The sequence below is a fragment of the Lonchura striata genome, chromosome 26, assembly GCF_046129695.1.
Source record: "Lonchura striata isolate bLonStr1 chromosome 26, bLonStr1.mat, whole genome shotgun sequence".
Classification (NCBI taxonomy): Eukaryota; Metazoa; Chordata; class Aves; order Passeriformes; family Estrildidae; genus Lonchura; species Lonchura striata.
The window spans coordinates 849,492-872,118 of NC_134628.1; the positions used below are offsets into that span (position 1 = coordinate 849,492).

At 52.1% G+C, this 22,627-nt stretch overlaps 1 protein-coding gene across 1 annotated transcript; it reads left to right on the top strand.

Moving 5' to 3' along the window:
- Positions 1-743: 743 nt before the first annotated feature.
- On the top strand, positions 744-16,057 carry FNDC5 (fibronectin type III domain containing 5). Its single transcript, XM_021539428.3, has 6 exons — positions 744-875; positions 9,410-9,525; positions 9,840-10,038; positions 11,539-11,631; positions 13,596-13,729; positions 14,372-16,057. The coding sequence occupies exons 1-6, from the start codon at positions 797-799 to the stop codon at positions 14,411-14,413; spliced, it is 663 nt and encodes a 220-aa protein (XP_021395103.1). The 5' UTR covers positions 744-796; the 3' UTR covers positions 14,414-16,057.
- Positions 16,058-22,627: the final 6,570 nt, after the last annotated feature.

The window sequence follows — 22,627 nt, forward strand, 5'->3', positions numbered from 1 at the left end:
AGCACGGCCGGCCGGGGCTGTCCCGGGCTGCTGGGAGCTGCCGGCCGTGCCCGGCTCCTCACGGGGCCAGGACACCCCGGGGCCGGTGGGGAGCACCGAGGGGTCCCAGCGGGGCCCCCCTGCAGTGCCGCACGGTTTGGCAGCTGAGCTGGGACTGGGATTCTGCTCCCATCACCAGCGAGCATCAATCAGAGGGGGCCGGTTAATTAACCTGGAGGCGCGGCTAATTCCAGAGGTTCCCGCTATCCTCTTCCCTCGCGTTTCAGCTGCCGCTGACCCGCAGGGCCCGTGTGACACCCCGGCGGTGACACGGCCCCGCTGCCGCGCCCCGGGGCTGCTCCCGGTCGGGATGGAACCCCCCGATGTCCGAGCACCCCCGGGACGGGGCGGGCCGGGGAAACTGAGGCAGCGAGCGGGGCCGTGCCGGGCGGGGGGCCCGAGCCGCCCCCGTCCCGCCGCCCCTGGGGCCGGGGGAGGGACCGGAGCGGGGCTGCCCGGCGCTGCAGCGGGCGGAGCCGGGGCTCGGCGGGGCCGCCTCCCGGTCGAGCCCAGCCGTACCGTACCGTGCCGTGCCGTACCGAACCGAGCCGAGGCGAGCCGGGCGCTGCCGGGCGCAGCGGAGCCCCGCCGAGCCGCGCCGCACCGGGCGGCACCGGGCGGCACCGGGCGGTACCGGCGGCCCCGGCGCTCTCCGCGGTGCTGAACGGCTCCGCCGCGCCCGCAGGACGCGCCGCCGGCGGGGCCCGGCCCGGCCCGGCCCGGAGCGGCTCGGCCCGGCCCCGAGCGGCCGCGGGGGATGGAGCCTTTCCTCGGCTGCACCGGCGCCGCGCTCCTGCTCTGCTTCAGCTACGCCGGTCTGCGCCCGGTGGAGGCAGGTACGGGCGGCCGGGCCCCGGGAGCGGCTGCCGGGATGTGGGGAGGGGGCTCGGTGCCGGGAGAGACCCCCGGGGGGCAGCGGCGGGAGCGGGCGGGGCTGCGCCCAGGGGCCGGAGTTTGGGGGCGCCGGGACTTTGCCGGGATTTGGGTGCGGAAGAAGCGATTCGGGACACGCAGCCCCGCGGCACCGGGCGCGGGCGGCACCGGGCGATCGCAGCCCGGCATCCCCGGCGAGGGAGAGGTGGAAACGGGGAGAGGGAGCGGAGCCCCCTCGCCCTGCAGGGGCACGGTTTGGGCACCGGAGCAGCGGCCCCGGTTCGTGTCACGGGGCTGGACCGGAGTGGAGGAGGTAAAACCGGGTCTGCTCTGCCGGTGTCCCTTCCCGGCTGTGCAGGGCCCAGCCGGGCTCTGCTGGGAGCCCCGGTGGCCCCAGAGGAACCCCGGTGGTCCCAGAGGAACCCCGGTGGCCCCAGAGGAACCCCGGTAGCCCCAGAGGAACCCCAGTGGTCCGAGAGGAATCTCGGTGGTCCCAGAGGAACCCCGGTGGTCCCAGAGGAACCTCGGTGGTCCCAGAGGAACCCTGGTGGTCCCAGAGGAACCTCGGTGGTCCCAGAGGAACCCTGGTGGTCCCAGAGGAACTCCAGTGGCCCCAGAGGAACCTCGGTGGTCCCAGAGGAAGCCCGGTGGTCCTAGAGGAACCCCAGTGGTCCTAGAGGGACCCCGGTAGCCCCAGAGGAACCTCGGTGGTCCCAGAGGAACCCCGGTGGTCTCAGAGGAACCCCGGTGGTCCTAGAGGAACCCCAGTGGTCCTAGAGGGACCCCGGTAGCCCCAGAGGAACCTCGGTGGTCCCAGAGGAACCCCAGTGGTCCCAGAGGAACCTCGGTGGCGCCAGAGGAACCCCGGTGGCCCCAGAGGAACCACCTCTCCAGGGGCACTGCACATCCTGGCCACCAAAGCCAGGCCCCTCCGAGCTGAGCAGCTCACCCAGATCTTTGGTCGAGGCAGTGATCCCTTGAGCTGGACCTAATTTTGGAGTTACCAGGATGGACCCAAACCCACTCTTGGCTTCATTAGCCCCTGTGTGTAAAGTGGGCAGTGCTGGTGGGGCTCCCCAGCCCGAACCAGCCTAGGGCTGTCTCTTCACTGGCTGCAAGATGTTGGTGGAACAGCTGCTTTGATTTGCAGACTGCTGCTTGCCAGGATACCTCTCATTCCAGGAGGCTGGGGGTGATTTTTAGGGATGCAGAGCTCCAGGGAGTGGAAATTCCTTCGCTCCAGCCATCCCTGGAAGTTGCTGGAGTTCCATTTGGGCTGCAGGAAGCCCCGGATGCCTTCAGCTCTGCCACCCGTCCTTGGCCAGGCGTTGGCTTCTGAAAGTTGCTGTTTCACAAGTGCCAGATCCGGGGAGATTAATGAAACATTCCCAAAGGGAGGGAGCGACGAGGAAAACACCATGGAGGCGTCTGCAATTGTGACAGAGCTCGGGCTTTTCTGTCAACTGGGCCACTTCCCTGCTCTTCCTTATCCTTGGATCACCTCGGTTGGCATCTGAGAGTGAGCAGGGAGTTGTGTCCCTGCCCAGAACCACCTCCTGCTCCTGGAGGTGTCCGTGCCACGTCCCTGGGAGCTCACGGTGAGCTGTGTGACTTTGCCGTGGTGCCACCTACCCCACACCGCCTCCTCCTCCTGTGCCACCCGTGCCAAGGGTCCTGAGGAGCTCTCCCTGCACCCAGGTGAGGCAGAGAACTTGTGCTGTCCCTGTTTCCCAGAGCAGGAGCAGAGGGATGAGGGCACGGAGTGATTTTCCCCAAGGTCACACAGAGGCAGCGGCAGCGTCACCAGCAGCTCCGTGTCCCCAGCCCTGCTGATGGTGTGGCCACAAGGCCACCAAGGCACGCAAGCCAGGAGTCCCCCCATGGGGAGGAAATCATTCCCAGGCAGGGATGGAGGCTCCAGGGTCTGTCCCCTTTGGACCCAGAGCTTGTGTGAATGGGTTTAAAATAATCCCTGTCATGAGAGATTAAAGATGTCATTCCCAGGAGGGACTGGTGCAAATTGCCCCCTGGCAATGCCAAGGCAAGGGCTGGTGAGTGGCACCGAGCACAGGCCCCGCTCTGAATTCAGGGATTTTGGCCAGGCAAGGCCATTTTTTGCCAAGGTGATGCCAAGGTGAGTGAGGAGGGGAAGCAGGAGCAGGATGACGAGGTGGTTGAGAAATAATCTTCACACTAATGCTCTCTGGCAACCCCAAATCCCACCTGGGTGGGTGATGCCCTCCCATGACTCCAGAAGGTCCCTGAGGAAACACTCAGGATGCTTGGCAAGTCAGGAATAGGATTGAATTTTGCCCTTGCTTTGCCAGCAGTCCCCTCGTTAGGCTGAGCTAATGAGGAGAGGGGAGCTGGGCTGGGCTCGGGGCACTGCTGAGGGCTCAAAGAGCAGTGGGGTGATGATGGAAGACCCCAAAATAGGCCACAGCCCCTGTGACTTGCAAAACAGCCTCACTGCGAGGTGCCAGCCCGTGGAGCAGCTCAGGTCAGGTTTATTTTTGTGAGATGGAGAGCAGAGGTGACACACAGCTCAGGTAAAACCTCCCCTGCCAGCACAGCTCTGGGCCAGCCCTCGGAACCAGGACAGGCTCCAGTTTGAGGAGCCCCTTCACAGCTCCCCCACCTCAGCTGCCCAAAAAGGTGCCAAACCCCCGTGGGTGGATCCTGAAGCGTGTCCTCACCCCCTGAGCTGCTGCAAACCAGCCTCACCCCCTCCCTAGGCAGCCCCCCAGCCTGGTGGGGGGAAGGAGAGCAAAGCAAAGGTGCCAATCTGCCTGCAGGTGCTGATCCCAGCTGGACGTGCTCCCCCAAGCCCGGGGAGCTGGGCTCACCCGTGGATCAGGCTGAGCAACAAGCTCAGCACGCCCAAGAGAGCATCAAAAGGTGTCTCAGCAATTTGGGAACAACAAACCCAGCCATTGCAGCCCTTTCCCTCCATCCCAGAGGCCGGGGAGATTCCTGGCTGGCTGTCGGTGGCGTAAGCACTTTATTGATTTCTGCCTTCGGCGTGGGAGGGATTTAATTGGGATGAGGAGGTTTCTCACCCCAGTGTCAGCTTCTCAGCAGGGATGATGCTGTGAGAGGCAGCCAAGGTTGAGCCACGCTCTTCCAAATGCTGTCTCCTGCTGGGAATCTGCTTGTGGGAAAGGGAGATTCCTCCCAAAGAGATGTGCTTGCAGTTATTAGCCACGCGCTCCGTGGCAGTGCCATCCACGTGCTGCTCCTGGATCCATCCTCACCCTTTGGATGTTCATTGCTAAAACAAATTCTCGCTGGTTTATGAAGTGCCCAAGGGCTGAATTAGGGCCTGGATCGAGTATAATTCACTTAAAAGCAGAAATGTATTGAGCAATGAAGCTGCAAACCTTTACGTGTGCAGTAAAAAGTGGGATACAGGAGCAGAGCTGGGCTGGGAACAGGCAGCAAAATCCTGGGAGAGGTCTGGTGTCAGCAGCCAGAAATTCCCAGGCTTCCTTACTCCCTCTGATTGCTCTGATACTACAGAGGTGTGGGATAAGAGGAGCTAGAAAAGCCTGTGGTACCCAGTTCTCCACGGGTATTTAGATCCTGGATTAAACATTCCATGATGGGAATGACTTTGCTCCGAGTTGGCAACATTTAAACCCAAACTGTGGCACTGGGGAGACCTGAGAGAATCCTGCCTGTCTCTGGGACTCTCCAGGGTAGAAATATTCCTTCCTTCTGCCCCGAGGAATTCCCAGTGGCTGGCTGGCCACAGTCTCTGTGCTCCCTGAAAAGGCTCCACACTCCTGGCAGCATTTCCAGCACGTTTGGGCAGCTGCTCCCTGGGGAATCAGCCACAGAGCCAAGGGGTGGGCAGGAGGGGGCTGGTGGCCTATTAATATCCCATTTTTACAGGGAAGTGAGCGGGCAGCAGGGAATAATTGCCTCTTTCCCAGCTGAAGAACCACCAGTTGGCCTCTCTGCTCTTTGAAATCTCAGGATCTCAGCAAACAGCTCTGCTTCCCGTGGGGCTGGGAGCGGGAATGATCCCTTGCTCCCACACATTCCCCCGGGGCTCCCTTCATTAAAACCCTCGGGAATGCTGAGCCATGTGCCAGCCCTTCCTACACACCCCATAAAACCCACAAGCAATTACATCCACGGGTGGGATCCATGCTGGGAGAGCTCAGAGAAGCAGCAAAAGCAGCTCTGGGTGAATCCACACGCAGGGAAAGGACAGAAAACATTTTAGGGATGCTCCTTTCATTGTGGAGGTCGTGTCCTTTCATCTCCTGCGAGCCCGGGGAAGGTTGTGGTGCAGGAATCAAGAGATGCTGGGAATGAAGGCTGGGATTCACTGCTTCCTGCAGGAAGAGGCAGCAGGAAAGCAGGGAATGAGCTGCTTCAGAGCCTCAGCTCACCAGCCCATGTCCCTGGGGCTCTGAGGCAGCTTCTCAGCAGGAAGGAGCTGCTTGGGAGAGGAGCTGAGTGGATTGGGAAATGCTGGGAACACAGCACAGGCTCAGGAAAGATGGAATTCCAAGCAACTCCACGGGAGAGGTGGATTCAGGGGGTTTTGGGGACCCCTTGGCTGGAGAGATAAATCCAGAAATGCACTTTAATTGCAGACCTGTGGCCTGGACTTGGCTGGCCTGAGGTGACCCCGAGGGTGTGATATTCCCACAGGTTCCTCCTTTCCTTCAGCGATGCCTTTGTGGCCTGGGTACCTCCCTGATCCTACCAGGGTTTGGACACCCCAATATCCAACCACCTCCCCATTCCCAGGTGACAGCAGCAGTGGGATGGAACAAATAAACCTTTTCCCTGCTCTTTTTCCCATCCCTGCCACAGCTCCCACAGGGAATCCAACTCACAGGGAAGCAGGGGGGCTCCTCTTCCTCATGCCCATAACCGAGCCGGGAACGAGCTGTAAAAATCCGTGCGGGGTTCCTCTCTCTCCAATTAAAGTCCAACCATAACGAGGAAAACATTTAATGGAAGGCTGGGAGGGGTTCTCAGCATGGGGAAGGGATGAAGGATCATCTCCAGGATTTCTTGGTGAACAGCGGGGGCTCCGACCTGCTCCTGCCAAAAGGGCCCCAGGCACGGTGGAAGCGGGGAGGGCTGGGACACACGGACCTGGGGGATGGGAGATTTCGGATTCTGTGGGAAGGAAACCAGATGGGATTTTAGAAAGCCTCCGTTTTTAAGCTGCTATTCATGTTTAAAAGTCCAGATTTCAAGCTGAAGTCATCAGGGTTTCCCTTAATGAAGGGTGGGGGTGATTTCTGCTGACATGAAGATGAGAATCTTTTTCCATCTAAATTTGGGCAAATTTCCTCTGCTAGTTTGCAGGGTGGGATTTGCTCCAGCATCCTGCACTGGAATGAAGTTAAAGTGCTAAACCAGAAATCCTGCACCGTTCCCTTATGGAGCAGACAAGGAATGTGCTGCCCTCAGCAGCTCTGGAGTAAACAGGCACAAAAATAAAAACCTTGATCCACAACCTGCAGCATTCCCACCCTCTGTGCCCTCTCCCAGAACACCAGCAGCTTTCCTGGCTGCCACAGGCACAGAAGCAAAGTTTCCAGGAGTTGCACATGACTCTAGAAGGAAACAAAAATTTGGATTTGGCACCTCGAGGCCCTGCTCGAGCTGCCCACCCCCTGCAGCCAGCTGGGAAATGACAGGAATTACACCTTTTCCACCTGATCTCAGCCAGGCTGGCACTAACAAAGAGCTGCAACAGGGCCAGGGAGCCAAAAGTCCTGTGGAATATCTTGGAACAGTGTTTTAGGTCTCAGGAAGTCACGATCTCATCATTTCATCTCTTAGGAACAGGGAGAAAAGCAAACTCATGGATTGAAAATTTTGGTTCCAAATTATTCCCAGAGCTCTGGGAGCAGGAAATTCGTTTTCCTGGGTTTGTATATCTGTCAAACATGGTTTAATTCTCTCTTTAGTGTTTTTATGCTGGTTTGACACCACTGATTTGGATGTAGCAGTGCAAGGGAAGGCACACTGGGATCTGCTGTCCTGCATTCCTGGATTTTAGAGCTGCTGACTACCCCATCCCTCTGTCAGGCATTCCCACACACAAAGGTTCTAGAATGTTCCTTACCACCCATTCCAGGGGATTTCTCCCTCACCTCCATCCAGATTCCAGTTTTGGAGGCTTCAAGCTCTGGGTCTCAGCTTTGCTGAGTGCTTCCCTCCTGCCTCACAGCTCTCCACCCTCTCCCACCACTTGCCAGAAGAGTTTTTTGCTCTCCTCCAGCTCTTCAAGGTCTTCCCAACTCCCCCACATCTTATGCCATCAGAAAACTCGGACACTTTTTATGCTGTGCCTCCCTCAAGGTCACAAATTCCAAAGGGGACCTGAACACTCCGAGTGCTGTTCCCTTTTCCCAACTTTTTCCCCCGTGATCTCTGCTCTCTGTTCCTGTGGGGTTAATTCATTTCTTTTCAAAGCCCTCCTCCAACTGGAGCTGGCTAAGTCAGTGGTAGCTCCTAAAAAAATATATATATATATAAAAATTGAGCTCCTAAAAATACCCAGGGAAGACAAGCAGGGCGGGATTGAGCCGGGAAGGGCGAAGTGCTTGGCTGCAGCTGGAGACTGTTTTGTCTCCCATCCCTCAACCCCGTCATGTCCTCCGTATGTTCCAGCAAATTCATCAGGCATGACTCACAGACCTTCCCGTGCACATTCCTGTCTGCTGACTGCCCCTTCCTAAAATTAGACTCGACTTTTGTTGCTTCAGTCACGGGGGAAGGTGAAAAGCTGCAGACCCACGTCCCTTCCTCGTGGAAGGGACTTTTATTCCAGGATGGGGAGGATGATCTGTCTCCTTCCTCAGCTGGTCCTGCTGCTGCAGGGAGGGTGAGGATGCTGAGGGATCCCATCCTCCAAGAGGATGGCTGGGGAATTTTGCCTCATTCCATGAGGGCCAGGCACTGGGAGGTGAGAATGCTCTGGATCAACACTGATTCCATTGTTACTCCAGAGAGGAATGACATCCCTCTGTGGAATCAGAGACTTGCTGCTCCTCCTAAAGTGCTAAATTTGGGTGAATTCAGCCATTCAGTGACTTTTTTTCTTACTGAGAATCAGTCTGGCTCGAATGGCTTCTCCAGGCATTTTACTCCTAAGGCTCTACCTGCTGGCTGTGAAAGGAATGAGGGATCACTGTGCCAAGTGACCTTCAGCTGGGGAATTCTGTGCTCCTCTGTTCCCCGGGGAACATTCACCAGCAGTGATGTCAGACACTGACACCACAGCTTGAATATTTTCAGCTCCATCCAGGAGGCTGGGAATGGCCATAAATCCAACAAGTGTCACTGGAGATGGGCACAAGTGCACCCCTCTTGTACTGGTGACCTGTCCCAGCCCCAAAAGGATGGTTATAATGGAATAAATGTATTGATTTCTATAAAAGTCAGAATAAAATTACTCTTCCTCACCCTACTGACCTCCTGGGGCTACTCAGAGCATTCACTGCTTTGAGTTCAGAGCAAAGCTGAAGGTTGTGAATTAAATTTGACCAGAGGAGCAGGAACAGAGTCCAGCTGAAAGAGCAGGGCCAAGCCTAGGAGGCAAAAGCTTCCCTTGAGATGCCAGGAAGGGCTTTGGACTGGGCAGCTCCCTTGGGAAGAGGCTCCTGGGGAGGTTGTGCAGGAGCCCAGCTCTCTTTGGCAAGGCTGGGAGGATCCTGCTGGAAATTCAGCTGTGCTCTGGAACTGGGAAGAAACACAGAGCCTCAGGCTCCTGCTCTCCTGGCCTGCCCTCTCCACATTACAATATCCACCGTGTCCTGGCAGCTCCAAGTGGATTCTCACTGGATGTGCTCCTACATCAGGCACCAAACATTGTAAGGAACATTTTCTGCCAGAGAAAAAACAAAAGAAACTCTCCCAGTTATTCCACTCCTGCGTTTCAAATGCTCATCGAAGCGTTTTTGGAGTGCACACGTCCATGGCAGAGCTGGAATTTCCTCCCAGCTGTCACTGTCAGGCTGTAACAGGGAAAAATGTGGCTGGGGAGGATGGCATGAATGAGCTGCTCAGGGCTCGGCTGTGGTGTTCAGGAAATTCTTCTCAAGGGTCGGGTATTTCACACATGAAGTTGTGGAATGGTTTGGGTTGGAAGGGACAGGAAGATCAGCCAGTCCCTCTCCCTGTCATGGGCAGGGATACTTTGCACTGTCCCAGTGCTCCAACCTGGCCTTGGACACTTCCAGGGAAGGAGCAGCCACAGCTTCCCTGGGCAATCTCCACTACCCTCCCAAGGAAGGATTTTTTCCCTATATTTATCTTAAATTTCCCCTCTATCAGTTGGATGTAACTCATATTCTCAGGTGACATCTCCTAGCTGCACCCTGAGAACTGAGACCTGGAGTGCCTGCAATTTCCAGGTCACAAATCCAAAACAGAACCTGAGGAAGGTCCTTTCCCACTCCTTTCCTTGCCCCTTCTGTGCCTCCTGGCCCTGTAAAGGCTCTGCTCTCCCTCCTTGCAGACAGCCCATCGGCTCCAGTAAATGTCACAGTCAAACACCTGAAAGCCAACTCGGCCGTGGTCACTTGGGATGTCCTGGAAGACGAAGTTGTCATTGGATTTGCAATTTCCCAACAGGTATCGTGCCTACAATTCCCCAGTTTCAGCCATGTCCATCTCCCCCCAGGTGCCCTTGGTTCCCAAATCCTCTCGCTGCAGTTTAAGCCCATTATTCCTTCTTGTCCTGTCCCTCGTGGTCCCGGAGGGGATTTGGCTCCCCCATCCCCTTTGCAGCAGCGCTTTGCGCCTCGGTGGCTGCAGAGAGGGAAGGATCCTGATGGTTCCTCCACATCCACGTGGTGGGCAGGGCAGGAATCGGTGGCCTTAGGTGACAGCAGATGCACAAGGGGAGGTCTCTCCACCACTCTGTGCTCTCCTCTCTCGGCTTCCAGAAGAAGGACGTGCGGATGCTGCGCTTCATCCAGGAGGTGAACACCACCACCCGCTCCTGTGCCCTCTGGGACCTAGAGGAGGACACTGAGTACATTGTGCATGTCCAGTCCATCAGCATCCAAGGCCAGAGCCCTGCCAGTGAGCCAGTCCTCTTCAAGACCCCCAGGGAAGCTGAGAAACTAGCCTCTAAAAATAAAGGCAAGTGTGGGTGAGTTCCTACGTGGCCCCTGGGACACGGGGCTCTGCAGAGAGGAACCAGGATCCTGTGTGGTGAGAGGAGCTGGGAGAAACCCTCTGGGATAAACAGGATAAACACTCATGGGGCTGAGCGTCCTCTCAGGATGTGCTGAGGGGACACGAGGTGCCAGGGAGGTGCTGCTGGAGGTGGCTGATCCTTCTCCCTGCAGATGAGATTTAACAAAGTGAGGAGGAGGAGGATGAGGAGGTTTGCAGCTCTGTGTCCTGCTCCCAACACGTGGAGAATGCCAGAGGGAATTCCTGGCCAGCCTGTGAACTCATGTGGAACCAGCCCCCCTGGATGGCACCGGGCACACCACTGTGCTCACAGGGCACTTGTGGGATTCACGGCACCTCCTGTGCTTGGGTTTCAGGGGAAAAAATACCCAGAGGCTCCCACTTTTCTTGCATTTTTGATATTTCTGCCAAATCACAGAGAGCTGAGCTTGGAAGGGATCTCACCCAGGCAGGGTCAAGTAGAGCAGGTCATCCAGGATCACATCCAGCCGTGTTTCCATTACCTCCAGGGAGAAAATCAGGCAATTCCTCACTGGCAACTCCTTCACGTGCTCCTCTTTAGCCAAACCAGGCTCTTGAGGGTTTTCTGTCAGCAAGAATCCTGCTCCAAAGGGCGCCTGGCAGTGCAGGGCTGTGGGGACACCCAGGTCCTCCCCTGCCTGCTGAGGGCCCAGCCTGTTCCAGGGCTTTTGGCTGTGGTTCTGAGCATGTGAGTCCTTGACTCTCTTTATTAAACTGCTCTGGAGTCTGTAAATCCTGAATTGCTGTTTATCTGGAAGCACTAAGAGGAGCACTGCTCCTTTCCTGGGGTCCTGAACTGTAATCTCCTTTATGCTTTGAAGCCAAGGAGGCGAATTACACCCTGCAAAAAGGCTCTGCTCCTTTCTGAATCCCAGGGCTCTGCTGAAAAATATCCTGCCAGGCTCTCCACGCTCCTGAGCTGAAGCTGCTGGAGCTGCTGGAGCATGCCAGGCTTTGTGACGGGTGCAGATGGCACTAGCAGGGACAGGGCCAGCAGAGAGAGCAGCCATAGGGACAGGTAACACTGCCCTGTCCCACTGCTCCTCCTGAGCCCCGTCCCCTCAGGGTGCCACGGGATGAATCCTGGAATCCCAGACTGGTTTGGGTTGGAAGGGACATAAAATTTATCCTGTCCCACCCCCTGCCATGGGTAGGGACACTTCCAATATCCCAGATTGCTGCAAGCCCCATCCAAGCTGGCCTTGGGCACTTCCAGGGATGGAGCAGCCACAGCTTCTCTGGGAAATCCATTCCAGCCCCTCTCCACCCTCGCAGGGAAGAATTCCTTCCTAAATCCTAATCCAAGCACCCTAAGGAGTCTCAGGACTCTGTCCCTGACACACTGACTGGGGTTGGTGGCACTCCTAAACCAGGCTCTGAGCTGGGCTTTGGGTCTCACAGAATCTCTTTGCCCCTGTGCAGATGAGGTGACAATGAAGGAGATGGCGAAGAAAAACCAACAGCTGCGAGCGGGGGAAATTCTCATCATTGTTGTGGTGTTGTTCATGTGGGCAGGTCAGTCCCAGCTCTCTGTCAAAATATCCACTCAGGATATCCTTGGGAATGCCTGGCTGCACGTGGAACCACGGAAAAAAAACTCTTTCCCTCACAAAAATCATGGAGTTCTCAGCTGTAAGGGCTCCTCAAGTTGGGCTCTGCAGCTCGAGTTTGGTCCAGCAGGAAGCAGAAAATGGATTTGATGGAAGCAATTCCTGATGGCTGATCCTGTAATCTCATTTTTTTCCAGACTGCCCTGATTATGATGCCCTCAGCCACAGAATCATGGAATGGTTTGGGCTGGAAGGGATATAAAGATCATTTTGTTCCACCAAACCTTCCACCAGAGCAGGTTGCTCCAAGCCCTGTCCTGGAAAGTTTCCAGGGATCCAAATATCCAGTCCTTCAGATATTACAGGTTGCAGTAATTTTCTGGACATTATATGACTCCAATGCTCAGGCAAAACAGAATTTTAAGAGTCTTGATCTCCATACCCACTAATTTCTATCTATAGTTATTGTTATAATTGATATGTATATTTTATATTTATGTTTTACCTATATGTATACTTACATTTATATTTAAATTTTCCACAGAAATTTCCCCATCACAGAAAGGGATGGAGGAATCCAGGTGACACTGAATCAGATCCACGTACAATAATTTTTTTTTTTTTTGCCCTTATTTGCATCTCCAGAGACTGGACAGCAATTATTCCTAAAGCCAACAATCACATCAAAACCAAAACGAATTTAGAAGATTTCCAGAACCTCTAGGCCATTATTTTTTCAGCATTTATGCCATGTTTTAGTTGTGCACATCCCAGTTTCAATGCCCTGCCAGGGAAAATAATCATGAATAATTACATGGGATGAGTGAACAACTGATTCATCTCCTGCTGTAGAATAATCTGAGACTGGATCAGCTGGGAACAAAGAATTTGCTAATCCCACAATTTCCCTTCCAGACAAATTCCTTACATTTAAAAAGCAACAGGAGTGTGGGGAGAATCTCTCTGCATCAAATGGGTTCTCAGTACACAAAAACCTCCTTCCAGCTTTTAACTTATCCTGTATGGCAATATTTGGGAAAATCCAAGTGGAACCAGTCCATGCTCAGGGCTCTGGACTGAGCCAAGCCCCAGCTCTTGTGGTTCTGGAATTTTTCATGGCATTTTCTTTCTTTGTGTGCCAGTTTTACCCACGGAAATCACACAAGGAGTGGCTGTGGCAGATGTTTCTCCTGGCATCAGCCATTTACCTACATTCCCAAAGAAAGAATTCGGGCCACTGTGTTTATCAGCAAAGCCTGGGGGCAACTGCTACGTGTTTTATAGAGCAGTTCGTGGCGTGATGCTGCAAGATTTAAATATATTTGGCTATTAAGGAAGATTTTTCAAGGAGGGAAAAGCAGCATCTGCCTGGATCCACTTCACCTACGTGTCTGGAATCCGCAGGCAGAGAGGTTATTTGGTGGAAACATCACATAAAAGCTTCCCAGACAGACATTTGCAGTCATCTTACGTGCCACGGCTGCCCCTGCTTCCCTCTCCACGTGCCTGGGGGTGTGGGGGAGGAAATTTCCACTCGCAGCTTGTGCTGGTGCCCATTTGCAGGTGCTGGCAGGTTCAGAACCTCTCCTCTGCCAGCTCCAGAGGACGGGGAGCAGAGGACAAGGAGCAGAGGACACATTTGCAGCGAGCAGAAATTCCAGGAGCTCCAGCACTCGCTGGACCGTGGGGTTGGCGTTGGTCGAGGTCCAAATGCAGGGTTTCAACCACTTCATAACAGGGAGGCTGAAACAGAATTAATCTTCTCTCGTCCTGTCTAACTGGTTTAGCATGGAATGAAGGGAAGAGCCAGAGGCAGCCTGGCTGTGGTCTGGGAGGAACTGGGAATGCTGCCGAGGCTGGCCAGAGGGATCTGTGATGTCTGCAGGCTGCTGAGCTCCTGGGTGTGACGGTGATGCTCTCTCCCGGCAGGGGTGATCGCCCTGTTCTGCAGGCAGTACGATATCATCAAAGATAACGAGCCCAACAACAGCAAGGAAAAAGCCAAGAGCGCCTCGGAGAACAGCACACCCGAGCACCAGGGCGGGGGCCTCCTGCGGAGCAAGGTGAGTGCCCGATTTGTGCTAAATCAGCCCCAAAAAAAGCCTCGTTAAAAATCCTTCCCCTCCCCACCCAGGGGAGATGCGGGAAGGGAACACCCTCCGCACCCACGGCTCTGCTGATGGGGACAGCAGCGCTTCACTCCCACCTCCAGGATGCTGCGGGGCCGCCAAAAAAAATCAGATTTCAAGCCACGTTTCTGGATGATCTGAGCATCTCTGGAGAAAAAAAAAAAAAAATGAGTTCCTCGGGTCCTCCCACAGCAGCACGTGGCAAAGGGGACACTGCTCCTGTAATTAACTGGAGAGTTAATCAGCAGGAGCAAAGATGGTAACACACGTGATGTGGAAGTGTAAATAGGTCAAGCCTTCAATTTATCCCAACTTATTTCAATTGTTTTAACTTCCTTGTGTTTCTGCTCGCATTCCCACCATATTTATTCAGTATTTTAAATAGTTCATTGATTTATGATGGTTCAGAAGCAGCGATAAACCCCACAAGCCTAAAACCTCAACTCTGACCCTTTTTCATCACCACCAAGAGGTTGGGAAGGGGAATTTTCACAAAACACGACCTGCAGGCTGCACTGAGCTCTGATGCGATTTTTCCCTTCTACACATCCGTTTTTCCTTTGTTTCCTCTCCTAGTTCCCAAAAAACAAGCCCTCAGTGAACATCATTGAAGCATGACACCTGAGAGATGGACTCCATCCCTCGCTCTCACTCTGAGCCATGATGACTGAGGAGGTGAAACACTGTCGGAGCGATTTGCAAAACAAGACCTCGCTGGCATCCACCTCCTCATCCCTGTTCTGCAAAACATCTGGCCAGGAAGGGAAATCCTGCAAAAAAAAATAAAAAAACCAAACCAAACCCTGACACCCAAACAAAGAAGATGGAGAAGAATCAGTGATGCTGGAGTGATCCACGAATCACCTGGGTTGGAGCAACATCTCCCACGCTCCTTTCCACGCTCACGCTCCATTTTCTAGGACGGTTTTCCTGGTTTTTTGGGAATGCACAAGGTTCTGTTGTGTCTTTCTCTGGTCTCACTGTCATTCCACCCCGGCAGTACTCCCAGGCACATCCCTCTCTGAGCAGGAATGGGGGGAAGCTCGTGGCAAATGCCACCCAGAAGCCAAATTTTGGCTGCAGCGTGCTCAGGCCTCGCTTCGTTCATCGATGTGTGTCGTGTAACACGTCTTGCAGGTGGGTTTTTCAAACAAAAAAGGCATCCCCCAGTTTCCATCTCCACCAGGAGAACTTCCCTGGCTGTTTTCCAGCCAGGTTGCAGCACATTTGCCACTGCTGCTGTCTCTCCTCTGTCACACTGGTGCTCTTCACCTCAGAAAAATCGGGGAACACTGAGGCACAGACCAACATGAGGGGACACCAGAAGCTGTTATTTAGCTTCCAGGATAATTTCAATAATTTTCTTCGTGGTATTTTCAGCTGGGCCTGAGTCCACCACCAATGGGATTAAAGGTCCATAAAAATGTAGCCAGTCAGCAAAAAAAAAAAAAAAAAAAAAAACCAGAAAAAGACAAAATACCTGATGATACTGGTTGCTATGCAAGGTCTCCAGGGGCAAGAGCTGTTAATCGTGGAAGGCTCTGGCCTGAGGGGCCTTTTTCTGAGGGCTTAAGTTCTTAAAATGCTCCTTTGAGTAAGGTTTCTGTGTGGGAAGGGCTGGTTCTCCTCACACATCCTGCCTGTGCTGTTCTCCTGACCTTGGAATGGCAGGAGGCTGCTGGAGACAGCCCTTCCCAAAAAGGGATGAGGATGGAGGGGAAAGGGGCTGGGCTTCTCCTCTCTCTCTCTTCGGAATGCTGGATGTCTGTAAGCTGACAGGATCCCTGGGGATTGCTGGTGCTCTGGAAAGCTGGGAGATGCAGGACCATGACATGAAAAAGATTTACTCTTTGTAGTGTGCCATGGGCTATCTGTATTTATTGAACTCCTCCTCCACAAGACCACTCCACATGCACTTAGGGGATGAGGGAGGATCCAATTTGTTCCATCAAATGCCAACTGAGGTTGGCCTGAGGAAGGTTTGGAGGAGCCTGGGTTGGGAGTCCCTGCACAGGAGCAGCCTGGCAGTGAGGAGCTGCCATCTCTCCTCCCATCACCAGTTTTTCCCAAAGAACTGGTTTGGGAAAAAGGCACTGGGAAGTTCTCCTGAAGATGTGCTGCTTCCAGCCAGGCCAACCCCAAAGGTGGCTCCAGGATCCTCTGCCTGAACATACTCTTCCATCACCAAGAAGGAGAGGTCACCACCTCTGATACAGACAGAGCAATAAACATTTTATAATGTACAATAAAAGAGTAAAGGCATCTCTTGTGTCCTTGTAATGCCTGAATTTAATTCTTTCATATTTACCTGCTTTGAGCAGCACACACACCTTACAACTGGGGGACTTTGTATTTCCCAGATCTCAAACCTAAACAGATCTACAAAATCAAATATTTTCTCAGTGTCTGGCTGGAGAAACCCAGGGAGGTTCAGAGCTGGTTCTGGCTGCAGAACAAAAAAAAAAAAAAAAGAAAAACTTGCACCATAAATAGCATCCCAGCCCTACCTAACAAAATTCTTCAGCCATGTCTGTTATCTCCCAAGGAAGAAATAGCATTTGGAATCCACAGCCCTGCAAAGGGAGATTTAGGACAGATGGTACAGCATGTGCAAAATGATAAGGGAGATGCTCTCTCCTAATCCTGAGGAAATCCAGCCTGGTAATTTGGCAGGTTTGGGGGTTGTGTGGCTGTTTTTAAAGCCACTTGTCCCTGGGAATTCAGACCATATCCCTTTTTTTTTTTTTTTTTTCCCCACAGTTGTTCCCTAGGGACAGGTTTAAGCTATTTCCTTCCTGACAGAGCTGTGATCACTCATTGGCAGAACAGAATTAAATTTAAAGTGTCAGTGTGGGGCAGAGTTCAATATTCACATGTGGCAGGAGGTGCCAGGGTTATTTTGATAACCTGCATTTGATAACCCATAAGTGCAGGCTTGGAGAGTAAGGAAATGTTATTTGTGAGGAGAAACAACTGTGGGCTGGCAGAATTCAGCTCAGACAGGGACTGCAAACCCAGTTCAAGTGATTCCCTTCAAGGAAATTTTTCAGCCACTCTGAATTGAAGTGGTGGAGTAAATCCACACTTTAGGAAAAGGTTATAGGAGAATAAAGTTACTTGAAACGCTGCTGTTCTGAGGGTCATAAACATCAAAGCTTAAATTAAATTCCACTGTAACCCATGAGAGTCAGCCACTGTGTGAGCTCAACCCTAAACCCATCTTTAGAACAGAGACCTCACTCCCATCAGCAGCTGCCAAAAGATACTCCCGAGGTGTTTTACAGTCAATAAAGGCAGGAGAACAAGCAAAAATAAACCCAAGACACACTGAGGGAAGTCATGCTGGGCCACAGCACCACACACCCTCCAGCCCACCCACGTCCCCCTACGTGGTTTTGCCCTGGCTGCTGATTTTGACTCATTGTTGGAAGAGGGAGCTGCCAAAGGGAGGTTTCAAGAAATACTAAAAAGCAGCAAGTGGGAGTGGGCTGCTGTGCCACGGATCCCAGAGAGGCTGATTCCCCGCTGATCTCTGAAAGCAAAGCCCTCCCAGCTGGCTCGGGATGAATCCCATGGATTTCCAAGAACCAAGGGAGCAGAGATTTGGGGCACAATAGGAGCAGGGAGCTGCAAACAAAAACCCTTTGCCAGCACACCCAGGGCGTGTTTGGAGTTAAGCACCGCTCTCCTCCCTCCTTCCCAGCACTGTAATATTATGCCTACAAGTACAATTTAACCAATAGATTCCTCCCCCACGAGTTTAGCAAAGAAGAGCCGCGGGAGGAAGTGTGGAGCAAACAATCCTGCACAGCGTGTCCTTCCAACTCACAACACAGCCCCAGCCACTTGTCACCCCCTCCCCCGGGCCACCAGGCACCGGCACAGGCTCCTGCTCCCAGGAAAACGGCAACACGAGGCATTTGGAGTCGCTGGCGCTTGGAGAGGAACCGAGGAGGAAACACCTACACGGAGGAAAAGTGTTAGCACAATCTCAGCTGGGTGATGGAGATGCCAAAGGGAGAGGAGCAGGCTGCCGATGGCGGCGTTTGCCAAAGATGGGAGAGGTGACATCGCTCCAAAGCCAATGTCACAGCTGCACATGCATTTCCCCCAGCAAAACAACACGGCAACCTCGGCGAGGCCCGAGCTTCCCGAGGAGAGAGCTGAAGATGACACCATATGTTCCACCAAATGTAATTTCCCCCAGATTTGCAGGGGAAAAAAAAAAAAAAAAAAAAATTATCTTCCTAACGACTGTAATGAGCTATTACAGCCTCGTCTGGAAGCAGAGCTGACCAAATGCAATCAGCACTTCCAGCCTTTGTTAAAAAGCTGCCCGATCAACGGGCTTGTTATGCTAAAATATCTTCTGTTTGCTCCACAAATCTGGCGTCTATTGAATTGTCTGCTGACCTCAGGCGTTCAAATGATGCTGCTCCCCCTTGGTGGGGCTGCAGCCCACACGTCTGGGGGGAAAAAAAAAGAGTTGGTTTCTCCTTCAGCCTCAATTTTGGTTAAGTAAGTTCCAAATGAAGAATCTTCATTATTAATGACAGAGCCGGGGAAGGCAGAGCTTGGATTTCAGCTTCCCAGATGGAGGCAGCAAAGCTGGCAGCCAGAAAAATCCTCTTTTTCCTTGGAATCTGGACACGCTGGATGCAGAGCCATTGAGAGGCAATAATGACAGAGTCCCACGATGCCATTTGTCACTTTGCAGCTTCCTTGTCCTTTTGAACTCACAAAACCCTCACCTTTAATGCCACCAACTGCCAAATAAAATCTATTTATACCATCCAGACCTGCTCTGCACCTAAACCAAAGGGAGAATTTTATCAGCTTCCACTATTTCCCAGTTGTGGATGTAATTTCTTCCTCCTAACAGGCAAAAGCTGGTTCATTTTTGAGGAGAAGGCAGAAAAAAAAAAACCAACCCACACACAGTGGTTTCATTTCAGTCTCATTGTTTTCCAGCTGTAGTTGGCTGGCTGCAATGCATTGATGAACACTGTTAAATTTTTAATTGCGAGGCATTTCATCAGAGCTCACGCAGGGCTCGCACAAAGCCAGTTTTATTCTGGTTTTTATTGATATCACTGGGTTCTACGACAGCAAAAATCATCAGCAGGGCCCCTTGGCTACTCTCTAACACACAGCAAAACATTCTGTCCTTCCACGGAGGTTTAATCCACAACCCCTCCCTCCTCTCCCCACCGTGCAGATGTGAATCCCTTGCAGTGTCAAATTTGCAGCCCTAAATCCTTGCCAAAAAGCAGAGCTGCTCCATGGCAGAGCTTTACACTCCTAAAGAACACAAACCCGAGGGGATGGAGCACCCCTGGAGACACCAACAGCACCTCCCTGGCATCATCAGGAGCTGCTTGCTGAGAATTTCCATCCCTGGGAGTGTCCAAGAAGCAAATTGGGATGGAGGGAGATGTCCCTGCCCTGACTGAGATGATCTTTGTGTTCCTTTCAGCCCAAACCACCCTGGGATTCCATGGACATCAAGTGAAATTGTCCCCAGACCACAAGTAAAGGATTTCTTTCCCTAAGAACTTAATTTGTGGGGTTCACTGCTTTAAAAGCCATGAACCACCACATGCTGACAGCTCTCACATGCTTCCAAAGGATTTCTCCTTCTCCCTCAATGCAAAGTTTGCTGTAAACAAAATTTACAGAGGTTCTGGTGGCATCAAGGACCTGACCCATCACAAAACCCTGGCCATGCCCCAGCCCCAAAAGTGCTCTCCATGGGTTCCTTCCTGCCTGGATTCTGTGATAGCTGGGAGTTTGTGCAGTCAGGCTCTGCTCCAAGCTTCACTGCTGATCCTTTGGACAAATGACTTCCATTCTCCCTGTCTCAGTCACTGCACATTCAGGGCAGGGAGAAACTTTGCCTGGTTTTCAAAAGCCTGTCCCACTCTGGGTGAATAAAATCTACGAACCACAACGTTAAAAAACTTCGGTACTGAGCCAAACTTTTGATTTCTTTAAGATCACATGAGCCGAAAGCATCTCCAAAAATAGTCAGATTGCGATGATAAAAATATGAGATTATTTGCTGCCTGAATAAACTTAATTTGCTCTCCAAAATTCCACTTATAAATACCTAAAGGAGTCACAAGGCCCTGCTGGCACCCCTGGGAAGAACATTGAGAAGATCAACCTATCCACCTCCAACTCATTTGGAGTTGCTCAGTAGCACAGAAAAGAAGAAAATGACATCTAAAAGCTGCAAAATATTTATAAACTCTAGTGCAAATCTCATGAAATGCTTTTGCAAGAGAAGTTACAAATAAAACTTCAAACCACTGAAAACCAGTCCAATTAACACCTCTAAAAGCAGAACAAGAACCAGAACAGCCCCTCAGCAGCAAAATCCAATGGGCTTGCACTGGAAGTGTTGAGGAATTCTCTGGAAATTGTGGTGTTTGGCCAAGATCTTGCTCACTCACTGGGTATGGGTTGGAATTTGGGGAATTTCTGCCAAAAAAGTCGGTCAAAAAGTTGAAACAAACACGAGAGGAGCACTTGGATGAGGCTGGAGCAGCAGCAGCTCTGAAAATAAATCTCCATTTCCTTGGTGCTCGCAGCTGATACCTGATTTTCTTGGTAGGAACTTTTCAAAGTGAAACCATATCCTAAGAAGGCACCTTGAGAAGTGAGAACATCAAAGCTCCTTTCAGGAATTCTGCCTGGTGCTTCATCCCCTTCTTTGCAGAGCTCCTTCTCCCTGGCCCACCACAAAGGCTGAAGGTTCAACTTCAAACAAAAAGGAAATTGTCCTCCCAAAGTGCAGCACCCACCTTAAATCCTCTCATTTGCACGTTCTGAAATAGCAAGGCAAAACCCCACCAACTTTAGGCAAAGAAAAGCAAGATTAAAACCCAAACTACTTCAAGGGACTTGAAGTAGGCCTCTGCAGGCCTCAGAGTGTTACAAAGCTTTGTCCCATTTGTGTTTTGAAAAAAAAACCAACTTTGCTGCCTTATTTTGATCTTGTTTATGCACAGGGATGAGCCTAACTCAGGAAATCACATTTTTTGAACTGCAAAACCATCTGTTTTTTAAAGTAAAATCCAACCATGGGGGTCACTCCTGCAAAACTACTGTCCAAACATCTGGTTTGGAGCAGGACCATCTGCCTGGCACGGGGTTGTCACCCCTGTCACAGCACAGACAGTTTTATTTTCACTGCTCAGCAAGAACAGGCAGTGACCAGAAGGGCTCCAAACAAAGCAGCTTGCTCTGGATTCCACTCAGAGCTCAGGGAAAGGCCAATTCCCTGGAATTCTGCCCTTCCCAGGAGCTCCCAGCACAGCACAGAGCGTGTCCTTGCCAAGTCCAAACTCCAAGGATTTTCCACCCTGCAGTCATGGGGTGGATGTGAATCACAGCTCCTCCCCCCAGCAATCCCAGCCTCCTTCATCGACTGCAGGATCAGCTCCTGCTTACCCAAAACTTGCCAAAAACTGATACTTCTAGAAGGGATTTTTACAAGTTTTTCTCGAGAAATCCATGGTTTGTTTGGGAGGAAGGGAGGTGCTCCAAGGCAAACTCTCACTCTTCCCATTGTCTGCAGTAAGTGTAGAAGAAATCACAGCTTTATTTTACACATTTTGAGCCTTCCTACATCTCAGTTCCCTCACTTGGCCTTCTGAGTCAGAGGTGAAACGGGTCATAAAAACAGAGGGAACATTTCCTACTGCCAGGGGTGCACTTTTCACCCCTAAGGAGAGACAAGGACTTGGACAAACTTGCACCCTGACTCACTCCAGGAAAAGATTGGAGCTGCTTCCAAGAGGGGAAGTCCCAGGGGCAGATTAATCTCACCAAATATTTGGAGGAATTTATCCCAGTGCTTCACCACCCACCCCAGGGCTCAGAGGCCCTTTTGGGAGCTGGAGAAACTCAGCTGCAACCTTTGGAGTTCCTTGGGCACATCCTCATTCCTTCCACAGCAGTCAAGACCAAACTACAGATTTGGGATGAGGTTTCCAGCCAAGTTCCACTCATTTAGGAACCAGGAGCTCTGATTATTTCAGCTTTGTCACTAGAGAAGCTCCTGGACCAGGAGTTTCCCACTCTGAACCCAGGGAACTTCTTCCTCCCCTCACCACAAACTTAGAAATCCACTTTATCAATTCTTACCCCATCCCACATCTCTTGAAATTTAGGCTTTGGAGGTGGATTTCATTTGCTTTGAAGTGAAATCTCCCTGCTGAGCTCAGCCACTAAATGGAATTCTTCCTTTATGTCAGCACAGCTCCAGCCCTGCACCTTCCCTGCCCACTCTCCATCCAAGCAAAATAAATTTGGGCAGGTAAAAAACTGCTTCAAGATTAAGATTTTTTTTCTTCCCCTCAGCCAGCTCAGCATCAATCAAGAGACCAGAGTCTTCACGGCAAAGTCTGCTAGCAAAGAGTTCATTTGTATTTCACAGATTTGTTTCTCCATCTGTTCCCTGACACTGCTCTCCCTTTCTATCATCTTAAACACACTGTCTGGTTTTTTTTTAAGATATTGATCTTTGTTATTACAGTAAAACCAGATGATTTGTGCCTCTTTATAAGGTATTTCCTCCTCTGCTCCCTTTGATTCCAGGGAGAGCCAAGGAAATAATTTATCAGGTTTCTGCCAGGTTGTGAAAAGTCTGATAACATTTTTGGAAGCATCAAAAACCTCTAGCAAGCACACCAAGCCTTGAAGGAGAGCTCCTGATGGAGTCCTGGTTGGGGAAAAAAAAAATGGGTGCAGGTCAGAGAGGAGCCAGCTCAGCCTCCCAGAGGTGCCTGGAGCAGTGGAAGGTTCTTGCTCATGGCAGGGGGTGGA

What these genes read in the sequence shown, in the direction of transcription:
- FNDC5 (XM_021539428.3), top strand. Translation starts at nt 797, where the DNA reads ATGGAGCCTTTCCTCGGCTGCACCGGCGCCGCGCTCCTGCTCTGCTTC. An exon ending in GATTTGCAATTTCCCAACAG is followed by an intron (nt 9,526 to 9,839) that starts GTATCGTGCCTA and finishes CTCGGCTTCCAG; the next exon opens with AAGAAGGACGTGCGGATGCT. An exon ending in GGGGCCTCCTGCGGAGCAAG is followed by an intron (nt 13,730 to 14,371) that starts GTGAGTGCCCGA and finishes TTCCTCTCCTAG; the next exon opens with TTCCCAAAAAACAAGCCCTC.